Below are 13673 nucleotides of genomic sequence, written 5' to 3' on the forward strand. Positions count from 1 at the left end.
CTGCCTTGGTCCCCTGCTATTTTCTCTATATATGCTTCCATTGGGAAACGTCATAAGTCAGCATAATGTAAACTTCCACAGCTACGCAGATGATACCCAATTGTATATTTCTGTGGAGCCAACTAACCCAGATGACCTTTGCTCCCTCACTGCATGCCTAACCTCCATTAATCAGTGGATGAGCAAAAACTTTTTGAAACTAAATGATGACAAAACAGAGGTACTTCTGGTTGGACCAAAACTAAAGCGAGATATTATTCTTAGTAATCTGGGGAACTTGGCACACCAGGTTAAACCCAAATTAACAAGCCTCGGTGTCATCTTAGATGCAGAGTTAAGTTTTAAGCCCCATATCAGTAAAGTTACTCAGACAGCCTATTTCCACTTGAGAAACATTGCCAAAGTGCGGCCCTTTTTAACTCAACAAGATGCAGAAAAACGAATTCATGCCTTTATCACTAGCAGGTTAGACTACTGCAATGCACTTTTCACTGGTCTTCCCAAAAAACATCTAAAGAAATTGGCACTCATACAGAACTCTGCGGCTAGACTTTTAACTAAGACTAAGAAGAGAGAACACATCACCCCTGTGTTGGCTGAACTGCACTGGCTCCCTATTTCCTATAGAATTGATTTTAAGGTTATGTTAATTACTTACAAAGCTCTGAATGGCATAGCACCTTCATATATCTCTGAGCTTTTAATATCTTATCAACCACAAAGGAAACTTAGATCATCCAATTCTAATCTTTTAATCATACCCAAAGTGCTCCACAAACAAAGTGGAGAAGCTGCGTTTATCCATTATGCCCCCAAACTATGGAACACCCTGCCTCTGTACATCAAGCAGGCGAGTTCAGTAAATATTTTTAAAAAAGATCTGAAAACATACCTGTACAGGAAAGCTTTTAGTTAACTCATCTTATCCTGTAGACTACATTTTCAGATTATTCAACATCTGCTACTATTGGAGGGCGCAGCCAGCCAGAAGCAGATGGGCTCCCCCTATTAAGTCAGGTTCTGCTCAAGGTTTCTTCCTGGAATATGGGAGTTTTTCCTTGCCACAGTTGCCATATGGCGTGCTTGTGGGTGGTAAGAGGGTTAAGGCTGCCAGTCTTATGACGTCATTTTCTATATTTTTGATATGTTGCTGAGTAGATCATAAACAGCAAAGAAAAGTGATTGATAATGACTGACTGACTATCATTGTGTTACATGCTTCAAATGTAAAGCACTTTGAGCTGCATTCTGTGTATGAAAGGTGCTATACAAATAAAGCTTATTATTATTATTATTATTATTAGTAACCATTGGAACAATGCCATTGTAAAGGTTGTAGATAAATGATGTCACTACATCAACATCACGCAGTGTGTCGTACAGCAGGGCCTCTGATCTCTGATTGGGCGAACCAACGTCTGACCTGCTTCCTCATTGGGGATTCCACTATGTGTGTGTGTGTGTGTGTGTGTGTGTGTAGTGTGTGTGTGTGTGTGTAGTGTGTGTGTACTGCTTCGTCATTGGGGATTCCACTATGTGTGTTGTGATGGTCTGCTGGCCTTGTCTGCGTCTGCCTTGCCCTGTGCTTTGTGTGTTTCTGGTAGGCGTGGCTGCAGACCATCTGTGAGATTGCTAACACCTGGGCCCGGTGTCTCCACGCCTTTAAAAACGGCTTCCACCCTGTTACCCGTTGGAGCTTCTTTTCTTTTTCCCCTATTGCTTTCTTGCATTCACCACGCCCCCATCCATTGTCCACTCAGCCACACACTCACGTTACACTACTGACTCTACTGACTTCCACACTACGTTTTAGTCTGTTTATTTGCGTTACCGTTATAATAAATTACTTATTACTTTTGCTTCAAACGCTGCTTCCTTCATTTTTGCCATGGCCTTTGAGCCAGGTCATGACAGTGTGTGTGTGTGTAGTGTGTGTGTGTGTGTGTGTGTGTACTGAACAAATCTTATCCCCCAAAATAGCCTGTGGTTTAACGGAAGGCCCCTGCAGCTAAAGGACAGAGCAGAGCTAGCAGTGTGGTCAGAACACCTTGTGGTTTTATAGTTTAACTGAAGCTTCCTGGAGCCGTAGTCTTCACAATGCATTCAGAGACACACACAAACACCCCCCCCCCCCACACACACACACAAACAGTCTCACACACACACACACACACACACAATAAAACATAATGTTAGATTTGTATGTCTATTTCCATCATCAGTTTCTTTGTTCTGAGTGGAAAATAAAACTCCAAGCCCAATTGCCCTGCTCCTAGCTCTCTCTGATTGGCTCAGATCATTTGATAATTCTTAACTCACGTCAGTGGTAGTTATTAGACTGAAGGTCATGTTGGTGGTTATTAGCCATGAAGATGAACATGGGGCTGGAGAGAACAGCGGCCAGTTCACACTCCTCCCCAGTCCCCACATCCCCTTCTGACTCACAGTGAAACTGTGAAGAGAACGGAAGACCCAAAACACAGACACAGAGCAACAAGAGACATGTGACAGATAGTTAGTGTGTTACCAGTCAGACATCAGAGAGAGAGAGAGAGAGATAGAGAGAGAGAAAGAAAGAGAGATGCACTGAGAGAGCAAGGTGCAGAGTGCTGTGTTGGGTAGACTGTCTGCTGAAGAAAAGGTGTGAGAGACGAAAGGCTAGCGGATAGGCACTCTTCAGAACAAGAGAGAGGAAGAGAGAGAGAGAGAGGAAGAGAGAGAGAGAAAGACAAACATTATTAGATACAGAGAAAGTGAGAGAGATAAGAACTAGGGGATGGTAAAAAGAGTGGAGGGAGTGGTACACAGACTCTCCTCAGCTCAGACAGGACTGGGGGACACAGATGACATCATCACCAGGGGATCTGGACATCGAGCTGATAAAACGATAAAATAATGTTCTGCGTTCAACTCAATAGAGTTGAAAGAGAAAGCCACAGATCGGTTTGAAAGCAAACAGATCTGCTATGTGACATTTCTTTTGATGAGTTTTTTTTTTTAAATGTTTCATATTTGATTTGTGATGTATGTGACGATTGTTGGTCAGATCTAGAGGGTGACTGCTATGGATTAAAACATCAAGGAAGTAGATATATTTGAAATGAAAACCTCTATCAAGATCACACTCCTCTCCCTTACTGGTAAGAGATTTCATATTTTCATCACATTGTTGGTAGACAGAGAGTGTTGGTGTGTGTCTCTGAGATTGACTGTGTGTGGGTGTGGTACCTTTACATACAGTATAATCATTTAGCAGACTGTATACCCAAGTGACAAGTCAACTGTATTACAAGGGATTACATTGTCCCTGGAGCAACTTGGGGTTGAGTGCTTTGCTCAAGGGCACAACAGTGGAAACGGGGAATTGAACCCACACCTCTCAGGCTCCTGCATGCTAGCACAGCTCCTTAGCCACTACACTAGCACCACCCTTGGCAGCTGGCTAATGTAGAATGAAATATGGACCTGGTCTACCAGGCTCATGGAAATGGTGTGATGTCACTGTAAAGGAATTCTGAGGACCTTCATGTCTCTGCTGACCCGGTGTTGCCTTAGTTTGCATATTTGCATTAGTGAGGGATGGTATGAACGCACTGCATGGTGTTGTGCAAATTAGAGCCCTTTGTGTGGTTCACTCTCTTTCTCACTCTCTCTCAGTGTTGAGCTGTGTGAGCTGTAAGGAGATCACAGTGAGAGGATATGAGGACAGAGATGCTGTCATCAACTGTCCATCTCAGAAGGGTTATGAGCTCTACCCAAAGTACCTACTGAAAGGACTGTATAAATACAGTGTTGAAATGATCCGGTCTGATGGCCAGGCAGAATGGACCCACAGAGGGAGAGTATCTCTGCAGGACAAGAAGGACACACACATCTTCATTGTGACCATCCATAACCTGACCCTAGAGGATGCTGGGACATATGGGTGTGGAGTTGACAGATGGGGAGGAGATTTTTACACCACAGTGAACCTCATAGTGGGTAAGCCATATTAAATTAACATGTAACATTTAGATAACCCTTAGAAGTATTCAGCTTGTGTAATGGCAGCCAACAAGCTACTCTGTGATGATTTGTGAATGTCATATGTGTTGCTTCTTGGTGTTGTATTATTTATAACACGGCAGCTATGGGCTTGCACTGAATTGTGTCTGGTTTGATCACCTGGACCAGGAGGAAAATGGGGGAGTGAGGAGTGAATAAACAGCTGTTTCCTCAACATCCACACCTGAAGCAAATGATCCGGACGTAAATCAAGAGTCCATATAACTTGTGGCAGCAGGCATGGCACCACGTCAAAATAGATGACTATTTTTAAACCGCTGACAAGGCACAAAATAGCCTCACACTTCAGTGGTAGTGTGGAGAGGGTCCCTACAGACATATCAAAGTATAGCAAACTTTAAAAATGTACAGAGAAGTCTACAGGGACTTCACACTACCACTGTATTGTAAGGCTTCTTGGAGCCTAGTCAGTGATTTATAAATGGGTAAGGCCAGAGCCATATAAAGGTTTATATACCCTTATATGGCTCTGGGTAAGGCTATTTGCACCCCTGGTACAATTAGCAGTGTATGGTATTCGTACCCTGGTGCAATAAGAAGTGAATTCTATTCGTACCCCGGTGCACACAGAAATGTGTCCTATTAGTACCCCATCTGGTACAAATATCAATGTATGCTATCCGTACCCCGGTGCACACAGCAATGTGTTCTATTAGTACCCCATCTGGTACAAATATCAGTGTATGCTATTTGCACCCCTGTGCATTTAATCTGGCATATTGATCACACAATGTAATAATAATATATATATATATTTTTAAAAACAAGCACCATGTTTTTTTTTGTTGTTACATAACAGAGTGTGAATAGCTCAGCTGTGTAATAGACACTCTGAATAAGGTATGCTGTTTGCATCAATGTACAGTTAGAAGTGGATGCTATTCGTACCCAGGTGTTTATAGTACTGCATGCTATTTACACCCTGGTGCATGAACTAGCTAATTGTTGCAATCAAAACTTCCGTTTGAGAACCAATTTCTTGTTCAAATTGTGCGTCTTCTCTCCAGAGACGTTGGTACACATGCACACTCACTCCGCCAAAACACATCACACGGGAATCGAACCCCGGTCTGCCACGTGCCAGCCCTTGCCTGTGATCACTGCACTATCTGCTTTGACAAGAAGTTGAAGTTTGCAGGTAAACTTATAGTTTATAGGCCTGGACGTCATATTCACGAAATTTCTGTTAGGGACCGTTTGTTATTTATAAACGGGGTCACCGGAGGGATTTTGAGTGCTTCAATGAAGTTGCATGACCCTCCCCTGCCTGCAAGAAAATTTTCAACAACCCTCCAGCAGTCTTTTCAAAAAAGACATGATCCTCCCCGGCCAATTGTCAATATCTTCCACCCTCGCTATAAAGCGCTATGAAAACACATCAACGTCAATAATCATTCTAAACTCACCCTCTGCTTTCTGATCTTACACATCACACTTCACCAAGATGGTGGCCATTTCAGTAGATTTACTCACTAACATTGTTGTGGAAACACAATAAGCATGGAAACTAAATGCACACTTCCTGCAACTGCATTAGCCTACTTGAAATAAGTTACTCCTCTAGTAAGTATTCACATGAAATAAAACAATAAAACATTGAGACCATTCAACAAAGCACACTGGGTAATAACAAATTCAACACATGAACTTGTTGCTATGGACTCGTCTCTAGGCTTCCTCAGTCATTGTAAAGCTGCCGAAGCTGATCATTATCCAAAACTCAATTTCTCAGACGAGCGTCAATTTGGGAGCTTGCTACACTCCTTCTTTCTCAAATGACTTGAAAAGGCCGTTTGCACAATTTCACAAATAATCACAGGGACCGAAAAATACCTAACATGCCAACTTTTTCCGGGTTTAGGCCAATCATTTTAACTTTTCCCGCTGTCTTGCCGTTTTAATATTTTCCCGTAGAATATCCCATATTACTGTAATACTCTCAACATTAGTCCTGCATTCTGGCCTGTCTCTATGTTGTCCTGTTGTTACCCCTTGCCCTTCCAGAGAAACAGATGTATTCAAATCATCGTTTTGCCTGCTTGAATGCGAACTCAGAGTGATGTTAACCTACAGTAGGCCTATTTAAGTTAACAACGTGGTTGTCGTGAGAGCACGATTCATTGGCGCTTGCAGTGTTCGACCGTAGGCTATGTCTACGTGCGCACCTGCCAGGCTAAGAGCCAAAGAAATCCCCCTGTATATTCACTCCAAGTTGGCCTACCATAACTTACCAACTCTACACTGTAGACCATAAACTGGCTATTTATATGACCAATGTATTTGTTCAACTTTATGAAGCAGAATTACGCACTGCTGCTTGGAACGTAACACATTTTTGTTGGCAGGAGAGAGAATGACAAATTGCACTTGTTGCTGGTTACCAATAAATAGGGCCTACTATATATTTTTTTGCAAACAACAAAAACAGAAAGGATGGAGACAGCAAAGCTAGAGATGGGCAGGAACAAGGTCAATTGGTAGAAATGCTTGTCAAAACGTTAGGAGCTGGATGTGTGGATGAATGAAGCACAAGTATGCTTTATAAGCATGCACACTATTTAAAGTTAGGCTACACGGTAAACTACAAGTACACCAAAGTTAAATTTAGCTTTTTTAGGGCTGGATAAAGTTGACCAAATGGATATAGGCTGTTAGGCGTGAACAAAGTAGGCTACTTTGTTGCTCCAACCCTTCCAACGTTAATGGGGACGAATGTTGACATTTTCCGTATTTTGCGTGAGAAACCCGGGAAATCTCCCTTATTTTCATTGTTCAATGTTGACAGAGCTATGGGACGAAAGAGAACGTTATATGGCAACAGAAATCAACAATCAAACAAGCCACTCTGATTTTTTGCTGTTTTCATTAATACAAAAGATGGGTAACCCCCCCCTCCTAGACAAAAAAAGTTAGGTGACCCTCCCCTCAACAAAGAATGAAAAGACATGACCCTCCCCTATTTTCCTCCGGTGGCCCCGTTTATAAATAACGAACGGTCCCTTAGCTAACAAACTGACGGTTGTATGTGTTCACTGAACAAAGATTATGAATATAAAACACAACTTTTCCATCTCAACTTTAATTTGAACAGATATTAGTGCTGAAACCGTTCAGAATTCTTCACTTTCTGCTGACGAAAAAACGAATGTCGGCCATGTTTTTTGGGCACGCAAGCAACATGTTTTTGTTGTTATGTAACAGGGTGTGAATAGCCCAGTTGTGTGGCCAAGGCTATTCGTACCAGGGGTACGAATAGACACTCCGTTTATAAATACCGATTTATTTTGACGTAGCCAATGCCCGCTGCTACAACCTATAAGCCATTTCATTGCAAATTCAAACAGCTGTCTAATTAAAAAACTACTCAAATTAACATATTTTTGCTCACAAATGAATGTTTGTGTTATGTCTGTTGTAGTAGAGTGAAGAGGTGACACCAGGCTTAATGTTCAGCAACTTTTATTAGAGAAAACTGCATCATTACAGTCAAGCATAACACACTCGGCCGAGTTCTCTAAGCTCGAGCATACAACAGGACTCTTCCTAATATAACTACGGTGGCTGGTATACATCAACAACTTAGAATACTGCAGTTCTTATAACTACGGTGGCCAGCACATGAGAACTACCCCAATACATAACAGTTTTAACTTGTCATCATCCAGAAGTAGACCCTAGGTCAGGAGTGTCAAACTCATATAGATAGTGGGCCGGATTTGTTGGGATGAGACCTCATGGGGGCCATCATTGTCATGGTCATTATCATTTTTTTGCATGGGTATCAGAGTGTTGTTTGATGATACTATACCCACTTATGAGCAAACAAGTACAAATCATGCACTGCTGTGCTGTCATATACTGGTCTTGAAATACCCTACTTCCATGTTTTCTTGTCAGTTTTTCCGGCATCTTCCTTCCTGATGATGTTTTGCAGTGCAATGTTTAATCAATTTATCATTTCAACATAGAGACATTGCTTATTACACATTGTTGAATACAACTGGATTTGAATATATTTTTTTCCAAAACATCTGGGCCTGATGTTTAACATGTGTAAATAAAAGGTTGATTATTGCTTTAATGCCCCACTGCTCTCCTGTCACAGTGTTCCTTGTGTGTGTATAGTGCTCACTGCTCTTATGAAATAAGATGAAGTCAAAGGTTGCATTTCTTTGTGTGCATGCATACATGTGTGTGACAATAAGGAACTTAACATAACATTATTATCTCTCTCTTTCTGGCTCTTAGTGAGCAAGCTTAACAAACCGACAGCTGCCATTCCCCAAGTCACTGCAGAGGTCACCACGGTTACTCTCCCCAACACTGTACCTGGTAAGCTGATACAGTTACAGCTACATTATTAATCAGTTGTCATTATTATTTTTTCAATAATATGTTACACAAAAATCTGATTAATTTGATTCAAGGATATAACCAGTAATATCAAGTATGTAGGGTTTATTTGATTGGAAAATGTTTGATTTAATATTCGTATGCAGATACCATTAATCTTTTGAGATCAATTCTGAGCTAGACTAACGGCTTGTGTCCATTATCGCGGCAAAGCCCACCGCGCCGCACATAGCCCATTCATTTCCTATGGAGAGCGGCAAGGCGTAGTTTACGCTTCCGCAATGCACCTTGGGAAGGCGGTGCGGCCATTTGAACAGAGGCGGTGCGTCAAGAAGTTGGGCTCTGCTGAACTTTATGCAAATGAGAGCGGTTAACGCGAGGTAAACAAGTTCTTTCCTTTGCTCTAGTCTTCCGGTCCGGAACAATAGCCTGCCAGAAATATTTGTTCCCCCTGATAATCATGTTGGTTTTATGAAAATATATTAGTGGCGAAGCCGTTAAGCATTGTGGCATTGTGTAATTACAAAAATTAAAATGTTACACCATACACTTTAGCCTATACACGCCCACAAGCGGCGACGGGAGAGAGGGCAAGGCGTCTGCAAGCGTCTACGCGCCGCAATAATGGACACGTACCGTAAGCCAGACACAGTGTGAGAATGGACCCTTTCAACAACAAAAACAACAACAATGCTTGAACGTTCTATTTGGGCCCCAATCTACTTCCTCTGCATTAAGATAACATATGGAATGTTAAAACGGAAGTCTTGTGGGGCCAACTATGATGCTGATAATGGAACTCTCCTTAAAGGGTCCATAGAGAGCTGCAGCACTGTGGTCCTTTCACTTCTCTTTCTCTTCATCTTAGAGTTCTGTGTCTATTTTTAATCTCCCATTTCAAATGTGTCTTCCTGTGTCAGTGTCCACCCATAACGCAACAACCAGACCGCTGACAAACATCACAGACTCTGAGAGGACAGAGTCTGATCCCACATCAGCTGCATCAGGCGGTGAGGACATGTATAATACATTGATCTTTTTTATTTCTTACTCTCTCTCTCTCTCTCTCTCTCTCTCTCCAACACACACACACACACACACACACACACACACATGCACACACTTTCATGCAGAAGTTATATTGACACCTTATGGTCATGGCATGAAATTGCTTTCAAGTGCACGCTTACTATTCAACTATACAAACCACAGCCACAATGCCTATTCTCATCAGAAGCCAAAATGACCATACTGTAATTCTCAACCTACCCTAAAACCTTTACTAATTTCCTAACACAGAAACACATGTAAACACATACAGCAACACATGTGTACAAACACTTAAACAAATACTCACACAAACATATACGAACTCCCCTACACCCCCTCCAATTTAGAAACTACCAAATGTGAGATTATCTCCTCTCATTCACTCAATGAAGCCTCACCTGTTCACTATACAGACCACAACCACAACACTCTCATTCTCAACCTACCACCCCACAAATGGGAGTTTACCCTGTTGCTGTATGTTGGTTGCTGAACACACACATATGAAAACAAACACACACACACACACACACACATAGAGACACACATAGAGACACACACAGATAGAGACAAACACACACAGGCAATGCAAATATCCTGCATAAAAATAATTGTATTAAAAGTTGTTTTTGTTTGTGCATATCCTATTGACCTCTGATCTGGTAGAGTCGTGTTGTTGATCACCTGTGCTGTCCCACAGGCCATCTAGCTAATCTATCTGGGGGTCTTGTTGTTGCCGTGGTGATATTTGCTCTGCTGGTAGTGACTTTTAGGCTGATGAAGAGAAGAGCTGAGAAAAAAAGAGGTACACACACACACACACACACACACACACACACAGACACCAAGATGAAGTTTTAAATGTGATTATCTCAAAGAATATGCAGAACATTTATAAAGACAATGAAGATTAAATAAAGAACATGATCTGGCTACATTTTACTCCATATTTAGCATTACCCACACCTCTTTCTGGAAACATCAGACCAGTGAGTAAAACCCTTTTTTAAATGTGACCACTTTTACATCTGCATGTTTTTCAGACTTATTGATTTTAATTTAATTATTTTGTCCACTAGGACTCGTGTGTGTACTCAGAAATACAGCCTACATCTCCGCATGACACTGATGGACCCAACCAGAGTGACCAACTGAGCAGTCCAGCTCTGACATCCATCTACGCCCTGGTAACACCTCCAGCTCCTGTTCCTGCTCAACACCATAAAGCAGCCAATCATCTTCCTCAACACCATAAAGCAGCCAATCAGCTCCCTCAACCCACCACTGCCAGTGATGACATCTACTCCCTAGCAACAAATCTGACGCAGGCTCTGCACTCGGGTGTGACTTCAGTAACCAATCAGCATGAGCCTGGCCCTGCCACTGCAGCCACTGGTGGTGATGTCATCTACTCCCTAGCAACCAATCTGATGCCATCTCTGCCTACAAGAACATCTGTATCATCAACAACCAATCAGCAGTCTGACCCTGCCATCTACTGCAACCTCACCTCGGCCAATGAGAATCCAGATGGTTCTGAATACGCAACGGTTGTCTTCAGGGATGAGCCAATTGGCTCTGATTCTGCCTCTGTCAGTTTCTCCAAAAATGGCGCCTCCCCCCTGTAGAGAGCAGCTAGAGCTGTTTTAATAGGGGGAGATCTTAGCCAATAGCAAGTGGGGAAAAACATTAAAACACCTCCTGGTGGCCCCAGCTGTGGCGCAATTGGCTGGGGCACATGCACCGTACGCCGGCGACCCGGGTTCAAATCCAGCCCCTGGTCCTTTCCGGATCCCACCTCTGCTCTCTCTCCCATTCGCTTCCTGTCTCTCTCCACTGTCCATCATTAAAGGCATAAAGGGCCCAAAATATACTTAAAAAAAACAAAACACCTCCTGGTCTCCCTGCCTAGACCCCACAAGAGCCCAAAAGGGAACAGAAGCTTTATGTATGAATAGAATCCTATGGTAAACATGTCACCCTAGCTAAAGGTAGTTAGCAGTTACGCTTTTACACACAAAGATTGGTCTCTGTTGCCACACTTCTACTCAGGTACCATGTGAGGAGCAACACAGACTCGTGTGAATGACTGTTACGAAACAGTGTAACATGCACTTCCATTAAGGACTGTAATAGTTTCCATTGCCATGACTGTCATGACGTATAAACGCCGACCAATCCAAAAAAGTGGTCTGAATCTTAAGGTCATGACAGACAATGAGGCCAGGGTCATGTAAAGAAGCCTTATGCAACAATTTTAGAAAAAATGACCTTAATTATGCAGGTTGAGTGTCGTTCTGGCGGTTCTACAACACTTTTTGGGTCGTTTGGTGGGTGCTTCGTCTCTCCCTAGTGCTTCTCCGCGGAAAAACCGAATATGCAACTTTCTGGTCACGGTCCGAACAAATTCGGATGTAACTCAGCGGAAGTATCCAATCGCGGCTCTAAAATGTAGTTTTCAGATTGTAGTTTCTAAGAAGACTGCAAAACGGACTCCGACTTGGCTTTGTTGCTGTTGAAATTGTATGTAGCCTACCCTTGGGTGAACTTCGTTTGTATTGTGAGCCCTGTATGTCTTTAGCTTGGTTTCTTGATGGCTAGCTCGCTAGCTAGTGGGGGTTTAGCGTAGCAGTCACTTGCTACCGAAGCTGCAGGGGGAGCTATGTCGTGAAAAAATGCGAGCCCAAATCAGGCGAAAACCCAGAAACAGCAAAGGAACCAGACCTGCATAGGGCTTCTATAAAAGACTGATTGGGTTTCACTGAACTGTCCTAGAAACATCAGAACTTGTGGATTCTGTTGCTTTTCCAGACTGTACTGAACTTCACTGTCATGAGAGTGACAATCACGGACTTGTCCAAAAGACTGATCTCATGCTGCTTTGCCTTGCCATTAAGCACTGTTAAGTTCATACATGTCATGTCAGATCTAGCTTCATGAAACTGTTGCAGAACTGTCCGATTGTTAAAAGCACAATTAACTCAGTTATAGGGCAGACTGGTGTTTTATTTTCAATGAAAAAGATTAATATTTGTTTGAATGCAGTTTCTAATATACCCAGAAAGCTATGTACCAAATTATTGCAGCATTTCAGAGTTGCAGTAAAATTGGGGCCCAGCCATTAAGAGACATGCGAGAATGTCTTTCCAGATTTGAGTCCAGCTTTAAATGTATTTCTCACATAGCAACTTGCAAGGACATGACAAATGTAATTAACGAAGACAGGATACTCTCAAAAAGACCTTGTTGGATTTACTTAACACAGTTCTGTCAACAATGTCCACAAGTTATGATTTTGAGTGTAATTGTATGTGCTGCTTTTGTTAATGTTTATCAGGATACGATTTATTAACTATGAGCTCAGCTCATTGAGCTGCTTGTATGCCGTCTCTCACAATACACATCCACATAAAAGATAAAAGCATGGAGTACGGTACACGTGGCTTTACTGTGAATTTTATTTTATTTTATTATTACACTCACCACCACTATGGACATCAGTATGTGTATGTGTGGCTATCTGTGGTACAGTGGCTATAAAACATATTCACCACTGTTTAGCTATTCCCCCCTTAATTGCTTTTATAAATGGAATCTTGGTCAATTTAATTTGGTCATTTTTTACAATAATACACAAAAAGCTCTTTAAAGCTACATATAGTGTAATTTCATGGGTAAATTCCTCGGGGAAATTCTCCCATCTAGCGGTGAGATGGTATATTGCAACAGACTCCATACTCCTTACATTCCTTAAAGAAGGATTTGAACATTTGTGTACCCGTCCCCTCACTTATACTTTTCAATAATATTTTCTCTGAGTTGTTTAGAGTGTTCTTTTGTCTTCATCATGGAATTGTAGCCAGCCATGATTGATCAGTGACTGGACCTACCAGACGCAGGTGTCTCTATATTACTATAGACTGTTTCAAGAGAGTTCCATTATCAGCATCATAGTTGGCCCCACAAGACTTCCTTTTTAACATTCCATATGTTATCTTAATGCAGAGGAAGTAGATTGGGGCCCAAATAGAACGTTCAAGCATTGTTTTTGTTTTTTATTGTTGAAAGGGTCCATACAATACATTCACTGCACTCGGGCTTTCTCTATTCCACTAATTGTGAGACTATTATCACACCACTGTTGATTTAGGTATGTCACTTTAAAGGGGGGTGGGGGGCAATTTGTGCAACTTATATTAACATTA

General features: G+C 42.0%; 2 protein-coding genes and 1 long non-coding RNA gene across 6 annotated transcripts in view; all 3 read left to right on the forward strand.

Moving 5' to 3' along the window:
* LOC121719457 (mucin-2-like) overlaps positions 1-11980 on the forward strand; it is an 89108-nt gene extending 77128 nt beyond the window's left edge. For 2 of the 3 annotated variants that reach the window (XM_042105109.1, XM_042105107.1), the window contains exons 6-9: positions 9339-9428; positions 10169-10273; positions 10423-10457; positions 10548-11980. In XM_042105109.1, the coding sequence (XP_041961043.1) occupies positions 9339-9428; positions 10169-10273; positions 10423-10457; positions 10548-11096 (779 nt within the window). In that variant the 3' untranslated portion in view covers positions 11097-11980. The remainder of the gene's footprint in view (positions 1-9338; positions 9429-10168; positions 10274-10422; positions 10458-10547) is intronic. The other variant, XM_042105106.1, reaches the window with a different exon arrangement.
* LOC121719629 (CMRF35-like molecule 5) lies at positions 2475-8393 on the forward strand. Of its 2 annotated transcripts, XM_042105424.1 has the most exons (4): positions 2475-3140; positions 3658-3981; positions 5073-5203; positions 8314-8393. In XM_042105424.1, exons 1-3 carry the CDS (start codon positions 3101-3103, stop codon positions 5192-5194), a joined length of 486 nt encoding a protein of 161 aa, XP_041961358.1. In that variant the 5' UTR covers positions 2475-3100; the 3' UTR covers positions 5195-5203; positions 8314-8393. The 2 variants fall into 2 exon arrangements, with proteins under 2 accessions (XP_041961358.1, XP_041961359.1); XM_042105425.1 differs by lacking the exons at positions 5073-5203; positions 8314-8393 and adding an exon at positions 4174-4480 and having other exon boundaries at positions 2477-3140.
* Positions 11981-12115: 135 nt separating the features above from the next.
* On the forward strand, positions 12116-12904 carry LOC121719751. Its single transcript, XR_006034366.1, has 2 exons — positions 12116-12257; positions 12308-12904. It is a non-coding gene; the product is annotated as an uncharacterized LOC121719751 (long non-coding RNA).
* Positions 12905-13673: the final 769 nt, after the last annotated feature.

This window comes from Alosa sapidissima, chromosome 9, assembly GCF_018492685.1.
Source record: "Alosa sapidissima isolate fAloSap1 chromosome 9, fAloSap1.pri, whole genome shotgun sequence".
Classification (NCBI taxonomy): Eukaryota; Metazoa; Chordata; class Actinopteri; order Clupeiformes; family Clupeidae; genus Alosa; species Alosa sapidissima.

Excerpts from the sequence above, each read along its gene's own strand:
- LOC121719629 (XM_042105424.1), top strand. The coding sequence starts at position 3,101 with ATGAAAACCTCTATCAAGATCACACTCCTCTCCCTTACTG. Across the intron at positions 3,141-3,657 it reads CACACTCCTCTCCCTTACTG|TGTTGAGCTGTGTGAGCTGT; the intron begins GTAAGAGATTTC and ends ACTCTCTCTCAG. Across the intron at positions 3,982-5,072 it reads CACAGTGAACCTCATAGTGG|AGACGTTGGTACACATGCAC; the intron begins GTAAGCCATATT and ends TCTTCTCTCCAG.